This window comes from Vigna unguiculata, chromosome 3, assembly GCF_004118075.2.
Source record: "Vigna unguiculata cultivar IT97K-499-35 chromosome 3, ASM411807v1, whole genome shotgun sequence".
NCBI classification, from domain to species: Eukaryota; Viridiplantae; Streptophyta; class Magnoliopsida; order Fabales; family Fabaceae; genus Vigna; species Vigna unguiculata.
In genome coordinates this window covers 49003604-49021669 of record NC_040281.1, presented here as the reverse complement: position 1 = coordinate 49021669, position 18066 = coordinate 49003604, and the positions used below count along the sequence as shown (strand labels likewise).

At 28.7% G+C, this 18066-nt stretch overlaps 1 protein-coding gene across 1 annotated transcript; it reads right to left on the bottom strand.

Annotated features, from left to right (window-relative positions):
* Positions 1-5049: 5049 nt before the first annotated feature.
* LOC114177017 (ethylene-responsive transcription factor ERF039-like) lies at positions 5050-6355 on the bottom strand. Its single transcript, XM_028062238.1, has one exon. The coding sequence runs from the start codon at positions 6151-6153 to the stop codon at positions 5503-5505; it is 651 nt and encodes a 216-aa protein (XP_027918039.1). The 5' UTR covers positions 6154-6355; the 3' UTR covers positions 5050-5502.
* Positions 6356-18066: the final 11711 nt, after the last annotated feature.

Below are 18066 nucleotides of genomic sequence, written 5' to 3'. Positions count from 1 at the left end.
TAATATTCGACTCTTTTAATTGATTTGATTTCAATTTTTTTATAAAATTTAGTAATTTTGTTGTTTTCCAAATTAAAATCAAATTTAATTTTTATATAAATATTATATTGATATTTTTATTAAAATTCACATTTTTATTAAATATTTTAAATTTAGAGTTATAATTGACTTAAAATTGAAATGAAAAATTTAAAAGTAGGAAATGACACAATTGGTTAAAATTTTTAAGAAGTTAAAAATAATATAAAGTAATATAACTGCTTAATATAATATTTATGTGATTTTTAATACTTTATGTGGTTTTAAACCTCTTAATTTTTGAAATCAATAGTGTTATTCTCCACTTTTAAAATTTTCATTCTAATTTTAAACCAACTCTAACCCTAACAAAAAATATTTAGAGTTGTGGTAAGAGGCCGATTATTCAGAGCATTTAGAGTTGTGTTCTGTCCTTTTTCCTATCCCTCAAGGTTCATTTTATCCTTTATTTTTCAGACCCCCCCCCCCAACATTCTATCATCTTCCTTCACTTCACCTTAAATTTCTTAAATTTCTCCATTTAACTCGTACCCCCTAATATGCCCAAACCAGTTGCTTGAAAAATTTCCTTCAAATCTCTAAATTATTACTCTAATATACTAGCATAACCTTTCCATCAATGATCATCCTAAACCCAATCGACATTTGGACTCTTCAACAGAGCGATTTTTGGCATATCAATACATAGTCCCCTCAGCCTTAACTTGAAAGGGTCCCCTCAGCCTTAACTTGAAAAAAACATAAGGCTAAAGGATCTTTCCTAAATAATAACCCAATCGACATTTGGGCTCTTCAACAGATCAACCTTTGGCCTATCACTACACAGTCCCCCTTAGCTTTAAAAAATCTTATGGCTAAAGGATCTTTCCAAAATAATAACCTCTTTCATAATTGATATTCGAAGTTTTGTTTTAGTCCATTGAAAGGTGAATTGGTGCTTTAAGGAGTCACCTCGATCTTAATTTAGTGCTTTGAAAAGTCACTCTATACTTTAAGAAATCACCTTAATTTAGTATCTTAAAAGGTCATTGATGCGTGCTTTAACAAGTTACCTTAATTTTTAACTTAGTACCTTCAAAGGTCCCTAGGTACTCTAAGAAGTTAGTTGATATTTGATTCGGTGCTTTGAAAAGTCACTAGGTATTTTAAGAAGTCACCTTATTTTTTAATTCAGTACCTTGAAAGGTCACTAGGTTAAGTCACCTTAATTTTTAATTTAGTGCCTTGAAAAGTCACTATATGCTTTAAGAAGTCACCTTAATTTTTAATTCAGTGCCTTGAAAAGTTATTAGGTGCTTTAAGATGTCACTTTAATTTTTAATTCAATGTCTTTAAAGGTTATTGCGTGCTTTAAGAAGGTCGCTTTAATTTTTAATTTAATACCTTGAAAGGTCACTAGGTGCTTTAAGAAGTTACCTTAGTTTTTAATTCAATTACTTGACAGGTCACTAGGTGCTTTAAGAAGTCACCTTAATTTTTAATCCAGTGTCTTCAAAGGTCACTGTGTGCTTTAAGAAGTCACCTTAATTTTTCATTTAGTGTATTGAAAGGTTAATAAGTGCTTTAAGAAGTCACATTAATTTTTGAATTCAATAACTTGAAAGGTCAATACATACTTTAAGAAGTCACCATAATTTTTAATTCAGTAACTTAAAAGGTCACTAGGTGCTTTTAAAAATCACCTTAATTTTTAGTTCAATGGCTTGAAAGGTTACAATTACTTTAAGAAATCACCTTAATTTTTAATTTAATATCTTAAAAGGTTACCGATTAATAAACAATGAACATCATTCAGAGTTGTGTTGGACTCTTTTTCCTATCCCAAGGATCCATTTTATCCTTTATTTTCAGACCCCGACTTTCCATTCTCATTCATTATCCAGGCTTTCAGAGTTTGGACTCTTCAATAGATGGATCTTTTACCTATCACTAAACAAAGTATTTTTACAACATGTGATAAAAAAAATTGGTTAAAAATTTATGATTTAACATTGTAAATAATTAATATAATGATTCTATTCGTACTTTAAATACCGTCTATAAATACTTCCCAAATATATACCAATAAAGTATAAGCTTACAATTATAAAATGTCCTTAAATTCATGAGGAATTTAGATGTTCTGTGCTAAGTCTTTTTTTGTACTCTTCTTTCATGACACACCTTTGTGTGCGAACGACAAAAGTATTCTGCACTAGGCGCAGACAGTACTGCTGCGAAGTGTGAGGCTAATAGATTAAAGTGCGTTAACGGACTTTGAATAAGCGTTCAACCCAACAAAATTTGAAGGGTTTAGCGATGTAAATAAAGTCTTCAGATTTATCATAAACAAGACAACAAAGCACACGTCACTTGACATAAACACATTACTTTGTTACAACCTAAAAAGGTTTTCGTTTTTGTTTTCATTATTATCCCCAAACCTTGAATAACTTTTTAGTTATGATTGTTGGAACTTAGCAAACGAGGAGATAAAGAAGTGTTTTAATAGTTTTTTCATTAAAGTATTCAACTATTGTTGTTGATAATGAAAAGACCCATAGTTCAATTTTGAGAACATTGCCTAGGATACTTCAATGGGTGCAGCAACGGTCAAGTTCATGAGAAATAACGTGTTTCTACTTTTATTGGTGCTTATTGGTTTGTGCCTGCAAGATTAATCTAGTATGAGATCTTTGGTATCTTTCTACAACGATTGTGGGGACAACATATGTATCAAACTGTAGACAGTGAAACCAATAATTGGCACCCATTTTCCTTCTTCCCCAATCTATCACTATGGGCTTGGGCTTTTTGGTCAATATAGGTCAACACTGGACACGTGTCACCATTTCCATCTTTGGGAATTGCCCAAACCCTCATGCAGCAAATTAGTCCCTGTTCAACACAAAATTAAATATTAATTGTTATAAATACGAAAGTGATGTTAACATTGACAGGAGTGCTAGGTTATATTGAAAGAGATCAATTTTTTTATTCTTTTTTATGAAAGAAATATGCTTAGAAAAGATCACCTTCGTTTTCATGATTTTATATTTATAAATGTTTGCATTGGTCCCTTTTTCTTGTGATGTGAGGTACTCTTATACTAAAGAGAATTATTCCCAACTGTTATAGTCTTTTGTAATATATAATTAAATTTAACTACTTCTTTTTCATAGTTATAAAATTTTAAGATATTTTATATTGTAAGCATTGGCTGGATCCATGATCAACTTCAAACCGTACGGTACACGTACCAAAACCAGTGATATTCAATATTTTTTCGTTTGAGTCATTTACATATAATTATGGCACAGTAAACAACATCTCCTATCTGAGAAAAAATTGCTTTGGTAAAAGTGAGAAAGGTGTTTCTGAACGTCTTTTTTTTTTTCTTTTCTACTATTTCAGTGTTTTGCAAAAATAAAAATTAAGAGAAGAATTTTTAATAAAGGTTGTTATTATTATTATTTTTTAAATTAGAGAGAAGGGTGTAATTTTTCTTACTTTTTGATAAAACACCTATGGTCAATATGTGTGGTGGATCTTATAAAAAACCATTCATTAATCATTTTTCTAAAAATTAAAGAACCGCTTTCTATTTTAGAAAAATTAACAGTACCAATACCAGAGTGACTAGAAGAAGAAAAAAAAATATTATGCAAGTAACATACATTAATCACTCAAATAAATGAGAGAAATATCTAGATTATACAATTACATATTACAAAAACTAAACTAAAATTCTGGATGATAAATCAATTTTATAAATAAACTTTAAATTCTTATATATGGAAATATCTAATGTGGTTAAATATATCTAAGTGCTCTCTGGTCAACTTATCCTAAAGAGTTGAACTAGAATATGAAACACACATTTCTTACACATTATAAATATAAAGAATTTTTAGTATAATAGTAGATCTTAGTAATATTTTATTCCATTCTAGAATGTAAGTGTCCGAGCGTGCTATATAACTTAATTCATATGAATATTTTAGTACAGAAACGACAAACTGAAAAGTTTAGCAATTGATTACAAGTGGAACAAAATGTATGTTCACGCTTTAGAATAATTATAAGAAAGTATATACAGTGATATTGGTAGTGTGAATTTATCATGTGAATTTACTTCACATCAATAAAATCATATACACCTTAATTTACTCTGCATGTCCAAGTTATAAATTGACTTCCCCATGGCTTCAATTCAAGTCTTTTCAGATGAAATAAAAAGAATTAAAAGAAAAGACTTCCTTAAAAATAATCGATCAGTTTCTGTGGTAACATCCGACAAGACAGTGAGCCAGATTATTATTTTATTTTTACTGAGAAAACTCTTTGGTTAAACCACTTACTTCAGCAATTAACAGTGAAGCATGTGATTCAGATGATGGTTTCTTTTCTGTGTTTTTTTAAGGATGAATGTAACCCATTTTGCAAGAAATGGTAGATATGTGATAGGTTATATATATTTCATATAGGTTATGGTCATGGTCATGGCATAGTTATGGTCATTGAGAGATTGTGGTTCTATATGGTTATATGACATTAGTCTTACACATATAAGACCTTAGACACCACTTTTACACCAAAACCTTAAGGCAATGTTGTTATGGGTCTTTATTCTTATATAGTGTTTAACTTTGTCTTTTCTATCCAATGTGGGACTTTTTGACTCACACTTGGACTATTCCCAACAATATGCTTTTTTATGTGTGCGTTGTTATCACAGTGATATAGCAAGTTGATCTGTGTCATCATAGGTATCTTTATTCTGGTTGAAAGAAAAAGTTATTCTGCAGGCCAAACCATGCTTCTTCATGTGCAACATTAACTTGGGTCAATATAAGAAAGGAAAAAGGAAAAGGAAAAGGGTTAAATTTTAAGAAGCAACAAGTTGGCATAATATTATATCATCATCATCTCATGATGTGCCTCTTGTGCCACTCCCAGTTCAATTGCAAATAAAATAAACATAAAATCTAGAAAGGGTGCCACAAAATTAGGACATAGAGACAAAAAGGGTAGTCATGAAAAACCATAAAATATACATAAAAAAAATACCCAGCTGAACTTTATTCCACATTCACCCATACATGATTGAACTAAAATTAGACAAACAGGAGGAGATATACAGATGACAGGTGAGGGAAATTTACAACAAATGGAGGAATATGAACTTAGCTATTTCCTCTGAAAATGATAGATAGGGTTTTTTAGTATTTACATAAATTCTTGCATAAAAAAACTATGGAGAGTGGGTTCAGTGAAACTTGATTATTTGTGATGACGGACAGACACTGATCAAGTTTGACACCCCCCACGTCATGCTGCCATATTCGAGAGACACTTCAGTTCATTCTTTCAAGGTTGTCGTAGCAAGTAGCCCAAAAGCGAAAGGAACAAAGGAAAAAATAAAAAGAGAAAAAGAAACTGCAAAAAAAAGAAAATTGGCCTACTTGGTTTCAGTAAGGTAACTTAATAGGATTCCCAAAGAAAAGGCTCTTCGAGCCGAAACCCCAGTTCGGGGCCGGCTACAAGCCAAGCCGAGGAATAATGAAACTCATCGACTCCATGGCTCAAGTCCGGCGAGAGATCGGGAAGGTCCATGAATGTGTCATCCTCACTGTTCAACGACGAATTCGATGAAGAATTGGAAATGGAGCCGCCTCGGCTCAGCTCGGACTCGGCTTCATGGCTCCGAGGGCGGAAATCCAAGGCGGCGGCTTTGGCGGCGGCCAGTTGGATATCCTTGGGGGAGTTGGTGGCCGGGCGGGGCAGGTCGGCGGCTAATTCGGGGAAATTGAGGAAGGCGGAGGTGCCTTTGATGGTGAGAGCCGCCACGTCGTGGGCTCGCGCCGCCATGTCCGGCGTGGGAAAAGTTCCAAGCCAAATTCTTGACTTCTTCCTGGGCTCTCTGATTTCGGATACCCATTTGCCCCATTGGCGCATGCGCACTCCTCTGTACGTTGGGTGGTTGGTATGATTGGTGTTAACGTTGTTTTTCTTTGTTTTTTTGTCCTTGGTTGTGGGTTGTTGTTGTTGTTGTTGGTCGGAGGAGGAGGAGGAGGAGGAGGAGGTGGTTGGTTGAAGTTGTGTTTCCATGGTGTTTGATTCTTCCATGTCCATTATTGTTGATGGAGTGTGTGAAGGAAAAATGTGGTGAATTGAGAGGTTTGAAATAGAGGTGGGTTGAGCTGTGAACTACTAAGTACTTATAATTCTTTCCATATTAAAGAAATGGGTCCAAGTGAAAAAGAGAAACAGTTGCATTGCATTGTTTGCACTTTGCATTATATTCTTCTACCTCTCTTTCTTTCCTTTTTGCATTTTGATGCACAACTAGTAGTTGTAGTAGAAGTAGCAGTAGTATAAATAAATAAATAAAAACATGGTTACGTCCAATCCAAACCAGTCTTTTGCGCCACGTTGGTAACCGTAAGTATCATACTATTAATTATTATTTGGTTTTGTTTTTAACCCTGTTTTATCTGATGCTAATTATTAAAGCTACTTTTTGTGGAGTGATTTAATTTTAATTAATTTGCTGGCGGCATGTCATTTCACGCTAATCCAACGGCTGGATTCATCGGGGGTGGGCTCTTGGATCATAAGTGGCATGTTTATGCATCATCATCATCATCATAACATAATTGATAATTATGTGGAGATTAGGTGTCACTCTGTCCGCATCTGCGTAGTTATCCTTAATCCCAAATCAAAAGTGGAGAAAAAAAAAAGATAATAAAAAATGGACCGCAATGGTCCTAATATATTCAATTCAATTTCACCACTTTTTGTTTTCACTCACAACACACGATATTTTTGGTACGTACCAAAGTTGGTGGACCCATCTAATTTTGTTCAATACACAAACAAACCATGTCCTCAAGCTTATACTGTCCTTTATTTACACCACCCAAACCCCTTTCAAATCGACCCAAAACAAAAACAAAGAATTCAACCAGGTCTCGGTTTTATTTCAAGGGAAACTCACTTCCAACTTTTTAATTCGTTATAGATGATTAACCACATTTTAATACTTTCTATAAACTAATCATCAAAAAAGTGAATAAGAAGAAAAATGACTGTAGTTGCCTTCTTCCTCCTGTAATGGTGAAGCAGGTGGCTGTGTGTGTGTCACTGGTGACTGCAAATGACATCATTCAATTTCATATTCTTCCACCATGTCTCTGCTTGCAAATATCCGCAAGTATCACATGGTGATATTTGTTGTGATAATATAATGTTTATGTTTTCCTCTATTGATTAAAGTTTAATGTATATGTTGAGAAAGACTTTGGATAAATAATTTGGAGGAGGGTATTGCTTTTATGTTATAAATATTGTTGGTGTATATCATATAATGATGTAATGAAATCACACAACGTATACATAATAAATGGATAAATATCATAGCTTATGAATCCAATTTTCAACCTAATAACTTAAACAACACATAATAAGTCCTAATAAATTTTATATCATTTGAGAATGGAGATCAAATGCAGTTTAAATACTTTTTTTTTTCCTTAACTATTTGAGATGTCTTTTAAAAATAAAACTGTGACGGTCAAAACAGACACTACCTCGAGAACATGGTCGTTCTTTCTAACAATCCTGCCAAATCAACTTGGGTCAAGTAAGAACATTAACCATTTCGGGACACCTTTGTGACAGAATTGGATAAAAAACAACCATTAAAAAAAATTAAATTCATTCATCTGATCTAGTTCATACTAATATTTAATATATATATATATATATAATAAATTATATTTATTCCACATCATATTTGTTCTGAGTTGCACAATTGTCCTGTGACGGAGGTCGAGTTGGTCGGGTCATAATCGAATCGTGACTTTTGAATTGTTACACTCTTAGGTAAAAAAGGTTGTGTCCTAACGATTAGTTATAACTTTTGATCTAGTGGTAAGTGCTTGATTCTGACAATTGATATTAGAGTCAAAATCATGAGTTCAATTCCCTCGATTCAGTAATATTTATATATCATTTTGATATCTCCTCTTGTAAGTGAACTTTTATTTAATGTCCAAGTAACACCTTCTATAATTCATTTAAAAAAATCCATTACTTTTAAATAATGTTTTACTCTTTTTAATAATGTATTAAAACATGTTTTATATTTTAGTAAGAATATTTTACGTGTACAGTGAATTATATAATATTTTTTAAACCACGTGAATTAGGAGTCCACGCTCTAAAATCCATCTTATCTATCATTTCATTAATGAATCTTTTAAATAGTTCTCTCTTCTCAACCAATATATTTTTTTCTAGTTCATGTCTGTAAGCATAAAGTATTTCACTTTCTACATAAAAACAATGACATGAGGCCAGATGAATTTTGATTCATGATTTTCAGAAAAATATAAAAATTAATTGTTGGTTATGAAAGTTTGAGTTATATATATATATATATATATATATATATATATATATATATATATATATATATATATATATATATATATATATATATATATATATATATATATATATATATATATAAAAGATCAAATCTCACTCACACTCACCACCAATGATAAAATTGTTTACATATATGCCCATTTAAATTTATAATATTTGAAGAAACTTGAATTATTCTTTTTATTATTAAATAAATAAGAGTTAAGTATGTTTTTAGTCCCTGAACTTTGATTTAAAATTAGAATTCGTCCCTGTCCGAGATTTCAATAAGTTTTGGTCCCTAAACTTTAAAAATGAATGAATATAGTCCTTTTAACTCAATTACGTTGACTTTTTTTGATATGTTGAATATATTTCTCGGTAGTTATTGAACCAAGAATGTGTCAAACAGTGTAAAAAATTTCAATACTAATATGAAAAGTGTTCGACACCTCAAAACAATTTAACATAATTGGGTTAAAAGGACTATATTCATTCATTTCTAAAGTTTATGGACTAAAATGTATCGAAGTTTCAAACATGGACGAATTCCAATTTTAGATCAAAGTTCGGAGACTAAAAATATACTTAACCCGATAGATAATTTTCACGATTGTACTTGATTGTCATTCTTCAATTTCCTACAATGATCAGGTGAATTGCATTAGTCATTGCTCTGTTTTATCTTTATTGATGCTTTGGTTTAAAATATCCTTGCATACTTATAAATGAATATTTTATTCAAAAGAAAATTAATTAATTTTTTAATTTATATTTCATTCTCTTATGCTAATAAATTAAAAGAGATAGAGATATAATATACTTCCTTTATCTCTTTCTGTATGTCATCTTGTGCGAAAAACGTATGTGGTTTTAATAAACAATATCTAAAATTGGTCAACATTAGAACATCACTTGTATATATGGTCGTACACCTAACACAACTTTTGTGCTATTGATTCTAAATAAGACAATGGAAAATGGTCAGTCTTTAATTTCAATACAAAATGTAAAAAATAATTGTTAATTTGACTATAAAAATGCTATGTCCTCACATCATACACTTAATATTTTTATTCTAATATTTTCTGTTTACTATTTCTTTTTTTCTTATCACTAATAATGCAAAGATATCTAATTATACATATTTTAATCTGTGAATCTCTATAAAAAAAATTATAAAAGCAATATGGATGAATTTCACTAGACATGTATATTTTAGGTAAACTTTAAATGATGCATATTGTTTTTTGATACAAAAGAAAGAGCATTAGTTTAATGTGATTTTTGTTTGCTTTTGAAAAAACAAAATGTGCTTAGCCTATAAAGTGTTCCTTTGTATAAAGATATTTCTGATGAAGGCGTTTGGTAGGAAAAATGCTTTTAATTTCTGGAGGTTGAGAAAGAATACTTATCACGTTTAATTTGTCCTTTACAAACTCATATTTAGGAAACTATATTTTCCAAAACCTATTTTTAGCAAAGTTTTGAAAAACATTTCTATAAGAAGTAAAAGTCTATTATTTTTAATAATAACTATCATATTATTTTTATTGAATTTATTTAATGATGTAACAAATTAAATATTTTAATAAAAATACTCAATTTGTAGTCCATAAATCATTGCAACATCAAAGTTGATATTATAAATACTGAGGACTGCATTGGAAAATTGGTTGTCCCCCCCCCCCCCCCCCCCCCCTTTTTTTTTACTCTCTAAGATTTTGTTAGTGGCCGGCCTTATGAAGTAGACTAGTTGTGAATTAAATAATTGAGATAAAATTAAAAAAAAAAAGATATAATTTATTGGTTGAGTATGAATGTATAGTGTTTTTTTGTTTGAGTGTCGTAAGCAACACTTGATAAAGAATTGTGTTACTAGTAGAAGTAATTTATTTGGGTCAAGTTTGTTTTGTTCGTTCATCAAGATAAGTAAAGTTATTTTACTATCATATTGTTGAAGGCTTTCAACCTAGCGGCAAAGATACACTCATGATAATTTTTTGTGAGAGGACGATAACATTTTTCATTTAGTGAATCATGTTGGAAACTTATTTTACTATCATATTTTTCATTTTTTGTGGTTGGGAATGCTTCCGCCGGATGGGAGGTGTACCAATGTGGTTGAAGGGACTCATCTTTGAAGGAGAGATTGTTAGGAATCTAAGTGTGAGTCTAAATCATACACATTGACTAGAAATGAAAAAGTGAAACCCTATATAAGGATAAAGACCCATAAATTCACTGTCTTAAGGTTTTGGATTGAGAGTGGTATCAATAACTTATGTGGTTGGGTTCAGGTCTCATTGATATTATATCTCCCTAGTGAAACACCTATGTAAACATAAGAAACATAATAAGTATATCTTATAATAGAAAAAGAAAGTACATGAAACTCTACAATTTTCTCTCTTACCAATTTCAACCTATGTTTTGATCTCACTCAACTCATAGGGTTTTGAACTCAGCTCGATGTTGCATTTTACATATTTTTTTGTTATCTTTCTTCATCTCGAGACATTCATTATTTTTAGTTGTAATATCTTTTTGAAAGTCGAAAATCTTTGTTAATTTGACAAGTTAATTACCAAAATGTCATCACGAATTTTTTTCGGTATGATTTTTATAGGTCAAATATAAATAAAATAACGTAATAAACATAAAATATGTTAGTGTGGACGTACATGTTGATCATCCTTTATTTGCATCTTCCTAACATGAGCTTTAGGTTCTTGATTAGAGATGGCAAATAAACCTGTCCCCGTGGTATTGTCCGAACCCGTTCCCGTTTTGACGGGGAATCCCCGCATTGACTAGGTATGGGTATGGGTATGGGGAATCCCCGATTTTTTCAATTGGGTATGGGGATGGATATGGGGATGTACATATACCCGCCATAATACCCGTTCCCGCCATATCTCCATTCTCGTTTAAATTATTAAAATATTCACAATTAATCAAGTAACCCCTATATATATATATATATATATATATATATATATATATATATTTTATTTTTATTTCTTTTAAATATTTCATTTGTCATGAAACTCATTCTCATCTCCAATATATTTTTTATCTTATCATAACCTTTATGTAATTATGTTAAAATGATGTATGTTAATTAAAAAAAAATTATGCCTCACATTTGAATATTTATATTATTTTTTAATATTTTTATTTATTATAAATTTTCCTTTCACATGAGAATGTTTATACTCTCAATTTAAGGTAATATAAAAAAATTATTTACTTATTATTATTATTATTATTAATTTTTGTTTAATTTGAGGAACTCTTTTGTTTCATTAAAATAATTTTCGTTATTTTTCAACCATTAAGTATATATGTTGATATTTGAAAAGTTTTCTTAATTCTCTAATATATTTTTCGTCTTATCATACCTTAGTTATACATTTGATTTAATTTTTTTCGATAGTCTCTCAAATTATTTCTAAAACACACATTTGTTAGTTTTTTAATATTTTTATTTATTGTTTTTATTTTCATCATGTAGAATAATATTTCGATATATTCTATCTAATTATTTTTTATTTTATAACTCATTATTAATCATAATTTAATTTTTTCACTTTAAATTCTGTTTGAAATGGTTAAATATATATATATATATATATATATATATATATATATATATATAATGGTATTTAGGAATAGTATATGATAATTCCCTACAAGAAAAACATGAAATGGTGACTGATTTAGTCAGTAACCCATATCAGTCACTATTTTTCGTCATTGGTGGTAGTAGTTGATTTATTGTCTGAATCAATGACTAAATTAGTGACCGATTCAATGATCGAATCCGTACTTGATTTAGTGACCAATTTAATTACTAATTTATTTGTAATTTAATGACAAATATTTTGGTCACTAATGATATTTCTATTTAATTTTAACCACTTCAAACATAATTTAATAATTAGTTCTCTAAGGTATTTTTCATTTTATCATACATTAACTATACATTTGATTTCCTTTGTGCGATTTCTTTCGATAGTCTCTCAAATTATTTCTAAAACACACATTTGTTAGTTTTTTAATATTTTTATTTATTGTTTATTTTCATTATGTAGAATAATATTTCGATATATTCTATCTAATTATTTGTTATTTTATAACTCACTATTAATCATACTGTAATTTTTTTTCACTTTAATTGTATAAATAACTTTTATTTACTACAATATAAAAATTTAATGTAATTGCTATGAATATTTTTTTGTTACTATCCAACATATATTGAAGTTCAAAAGATACAAAATCTATGTCAAAATTTTATTATTATGTTTATTATTTGTTCTTTGTGTCATTTTGATCAAGTGATGTATTATAACTTTTATTAGTGTATAAAAAAGAGATTCATTATAATTTAAAAAATTGAAGTAAACAAAAATTTAAAATATATTTTAATTTGAATATTTGTTTTCCTTTTATTATTATGTTTATTATTTGTTCTTTGTGTCATTTTGATCAAGTGATATATTATAAATTTTATTAGTGTATAAAAAAGAGATTCATTAGAATTTAAAAAATTGAAGTAAACAAACATTTAAAATATATTTTAATTTGAATATTTGTTTTCCTTTTATATTTTTTTGAAATATTTTTTAATTTTATCAACTAAGTTCATCAATGTTGTAGTTTGCAAATTTAATAAATGTTTTGGTTTACATGAAATTTTATTTGGTATTCTAATATAAAATGTAAACAATTATAATTTATTTTAAGGTATTTGGCATCGAAGAAAATCCTCCTAATATTGAATATTTCATAATATTATGTTTTCTTTACTGTAATTTTTTTCTTTTATAAAAATTAATATTGAAGTAGTTAGAACACGGGTCCGGGTATGGGTACGAGATTATACCCGTTACCCGCTGGGGATGGGGATGAGAAAAAAGTTTGATACCCATTGGGTTTGGGTACGGGGATGAGGATGAATTTTTTATGCGGGGATGGGTATGGGATAGCGAAACTCGTCCCCGCCCCGCCCCGTTGCCATCCCTATTCTTGATAGTGGATTATCTCTCCATCTTATTGGTTTTGAAGAGTGTGACATATGTTGACTTTTTCTTGTCAAAATCATGAATCCATAATATTTATGATGAGTGTTAAATATTCTTATTAAAATTAATCGTTATTGGTTGAATTATTAATGATATGAAATTTTCTATCTCTATGTCAAAGTGTTTAGTAATGAGCTTAATAATAAGAAAGAAAGGTTAATGATGGAATAATAAGAAAGAAAGTGTAATAATGGAATAACGATGCAAATTTAAATAACATTCAATGTTTAAATTAATAGATAAACAATTATAAGTATTGAGGAGTTAAATTGAAATAAAACATTCACATAAAGTATTGTATATCATTTTTTTTCATGATTTATGGTAGAATTGTAACCAAATTGAAGATATAATAGAAACAAACAACAACAATTGAGCTATTAATTCATTAAAGCTAAATCATGATACTAGATTTGAAAAATAAGCATGTGGTTTAATTAAAAATGGTATATTTTCTCAAAATTTTATATTTAAACATGTGTTGAAATTCAGTATATTAAAGTTGAAGAGTGGAAAATTCATATGGGTCTTTTAAAAATATGTTTTAGATAAATTATACTTGAAGTTCTTAGTTGAAGTTCATGTTGTCAGCATTATTTTCAGCAAAAGTATGATTTTCACTTGAATTCTTGTAATAATAGTAGCCCAAATACTTAAAAAAAGACGTTTTGTTTTTGTTCAATGATCCACTTATTATTATATAACGTAATCTCTACCTACCCACTCGTAAAATATATTGTGTCCCACATGAATGAGTATATGGTCTTATTCAAACTATTTTATCTGGTCGATGACTGGAACGGTGAAGGACAATTAATTAGTCACATGATTCTATAGTAATAATCATGTTAAACCTTTTATTTAGTTGCATATATAATAATAATAATAATGGTAATAAAAACACGTAGGTTGTTGGTAATAGATACTTCACAAAGGGGACGTCACTCACCTTCTAATCTATAACCACTTTGGTTGTCTTTTATATAAACCACAAGGCTTAAACTAAATTTTTTCTCTAAATTTAAATCTAAAATTATAGAAGTTTTTAATTTAAACTAATCCCTAATTCGATTAAAACGAGCTTAATTTTTTTTAAATAAAACGAATTAATTTATCATCATAACTGAATTAAGTTAAATTGGATTAATAGATAATGTTGATTTTTAAGTGTGTAGATATTCACCAAAATCCTATATTAAGTAATGTGAAGAAGGAAAAATTAGAATATTACTATGTGAAGAATTTATTTGAATGTTCACAACTCAATAAGTTTTTTTTTTAGTATAGGAAAAACTTGGATAATTATGTGGCATCGGAAGATTTATATTTTTTTTAAGAAGAATTGTATTAGAAAATTTACAATTTTTACTAGAAAATTGCAATTTTCATCATAACAAACGAATATTGAATAATAATATTTTTGTTTAATGTTGTAGCTTTTGAAGTGTTAAATCATGTTAAATATATTATATACTTTTATTTAAATGTTATGCTCTTATTTATGATATGTTTTTGCTTGAATAGATTATTTTTGTATCAATGTGATATTAGATATTGAATTCTAATCAAGGGAGGAAGAAGAGTGATTTAGAAGGGATGATAATTTTTTTTTATGCATTAACTTTGTTAATATGTATGGTGGGATCTGACTTGATCAAGGTTTGAAGGTTTTGGGATGTAAGGTGATGACAATTGACGATGGGATCAATGAGTCATGTCGATTAGTGACAAAATAATGGTTCAATTAATTTATTAAAGATCGTGAGAACCCAATAAATATATAAATGATTATTATTATTTTTTTTAAAAAAAATTATTTAAAAGTTAAAATCTATAAAAGGACTCTTTTTTAAGAAATAGAACACCTTTCTACCCATTTTTCTTCATGATTTACTTCTTTTCTCTGCCTTGCTCCTCTTCCTAGAATCTAACCATTCCTCATCTTTTGAAGATTGAAGCAGTGAAATCAATATTTCTATAACAAACTCTACCATCTGCTCTTATCTAGGTATACATGTAGGTAAGTGCAATTTGTCCCTTTTGTTATGAGTCAATCCTGATTTTCAATGCATGCAAAATTCTAGGGTTTGCATGTGATTTTTCTGTGTTCTAGAAGAATCTTCATCCCTTAGTTGTCATGAAATCGCAATCTAATTCTAGTAGGATTTATTGTATATAGGACAAGCTTAAGCAGTATGGGAGTACCCAAGGAGAATGTTAGCAGTCCCTCCATTAAGGTAAGTGAGACTAATTTAATTGAAATTTTAAGGTCTTATTGTTGAATTTAAAAAAAAAATATTGGTATGAATGTTGTCTTTATATGCTTGCTGAAATTTAGGAATAATCCTTATGAGAAGGATGATTTGATCGGACTTGTGAAATTATAGAGTATGATGAGAAACTACTAACTTGGATAGATGAATTGTTGTTTGTGCCATTTTTTTTTCTTAATAGAGTGTGTATGAATGTGATTACAAAGAGATTGACTTACCAGAAGAATTGATAGTTAAGTGTGTATGATAATGTATTAGTATGAAATATCATAATTATATATGGAAGAGTTAGCCTATAAGGTGAGAAAGTATGTGTGACTATGATGTTATTATGGTAAAACAATTGTTTGGATTTGTAGGATTGAATGTTTTTTGTGTGGTATAATAACTTTTCCTTATAAGCCTTAAAGTAATTGAACACTTTGGTTTAAAAGAGATTAAAAACCTTTTAGAATATTGTTGTAGAACATGTTTGATTGGATGTTTGTATTATAATAATATAGTATTGAATGTGGCATTGTATTTTCATTTTTAAGATCTGTGGTATGTCTATATGATTGTTATAGAATGTGAATTAGTGGTGCCTTATAGTGTTGTTAAATAGTTTCCTTGTATATTACTTAAGATAATTATGATTGTTTGAATTTATCTTTGCTGGTGTATGTGTATATGTAAAGTTGTAGTGTGTGTGGTAGTCAAATTAGTATTTCCAAGGGAAAATACTAATTTTGGTTGAGTCCAAGTGTATTGAAAGGGGATTCTGAGAGTAAGACTATCCTGACTCAACTAGTATCTCACTCACATAGAGTCAGATATCTAGGTGGTTTGAGTTGAAGGAGGCTCCACTTGGATGACGGTATGATATGAAACAAGATCATATTTAAGGAGCGAGTGAGGTTATCCTGTCATGGCTTTGTTTGGGGACATTGGTCCTGAGTGTTGGAACATCAATGAAGGATTTGGTAGAAAGCATGACAGGTACAGAGTCTCACGAGTTTATTCAATACATTAGTCTTCCAGAAGCAGAGTCTATGTTTATCTCATTGTTTGAGATGTTTTTGGTTGATAGTTGTTTAAGCCATTAAACTGAGATATGTGGACTGACCTGGTATGTGATTCAATGTATGTGAAATATATGCATTTTTGAGTTGGTTTATATAATGAAATGGTATTGTTGAATGAGTTGTTGGGTTGAATCAATTTAAATGAAAAAATGAGAAAGACTAAGTTAAGAAGTGATTTCCAACGAATCTTTGTTTTGATAATCTTTATTATAAATTATTATTTCTTTTACAAAAGTATAATATGATCGTGAAAAAATGAGATATCATTTCAAAAAATCAGAGTAAAGATTAAAAAAATCATAAATGAAAATAAATATGAATTTAAAATAGATAAGTTATATTTTTAAACTAACTTTCATAAAATTTTATAAAACTTTTATAATTTTAAATAATGTCATATTAAGTTTTATTATGAAATTTGACATGATAAAAAAAATTATGTAGAAAATGACCAAATCAAATCCATAATAAAATTATATTTTTATAATTCAAGATGTACTTTTTTTTCGTAATTTAAATTTTCTTTTATATTTCAAAATATTAGTTTTCATTTATAATTTCATCTTTATGTTTTTTTTCTCCAAATAAAATATTTTTACTCTATTATTATTTATAAAAATATTGTATATATTTTTTTTCCTTATTAATATGTACATTTTGAGTCTTTTTTTTTATGATTTAGGTTTTCATTTTTTTTTTATCTTATTCAAATTGTAAATATTTGTAATGTATTATCATGACTATTGCATATTGAAACTCCATATGTTACAATAAACTGAAAAATTAACATAATGTTTTTTCAATTAAATGTCAACGTTATATTTGAAAATGTAAATAAAACAATAACTTTATTTTTTATGAAAATAATATAAAAAGAAAATCATTTCATAATTATATAAAATAAAAATAAAAATTGGACCCCTCTATTGTCCTAAATCCTACACAATCCCACTTACTAGGTCCAGTTGCAATGTATAAGAAAATCTCATCATTTAAGAATAAATCTTCTTTTGTGTCTCCATCAATTGAAACATCTTTCACCAACACAAGAAGCTTAACAATTCTAACATTCTGGATATCGAAAAATGTTTATAGGTAAATCTCCTTAAAATTTTAAAGATTTAGTTAACATAATATTTTGAAAGAGACAATATTGATGATTGGAAATTGTGATAATGTTGTTAA

Coding starts and splice junctions, on each gene's coding strand:
- LOC114177017 (XM_028062238.1), bottom strand. CDS start 6,153: ATGGACATGGAAGAATCAAACACCATGGAAACACAACTTCAACCAACC.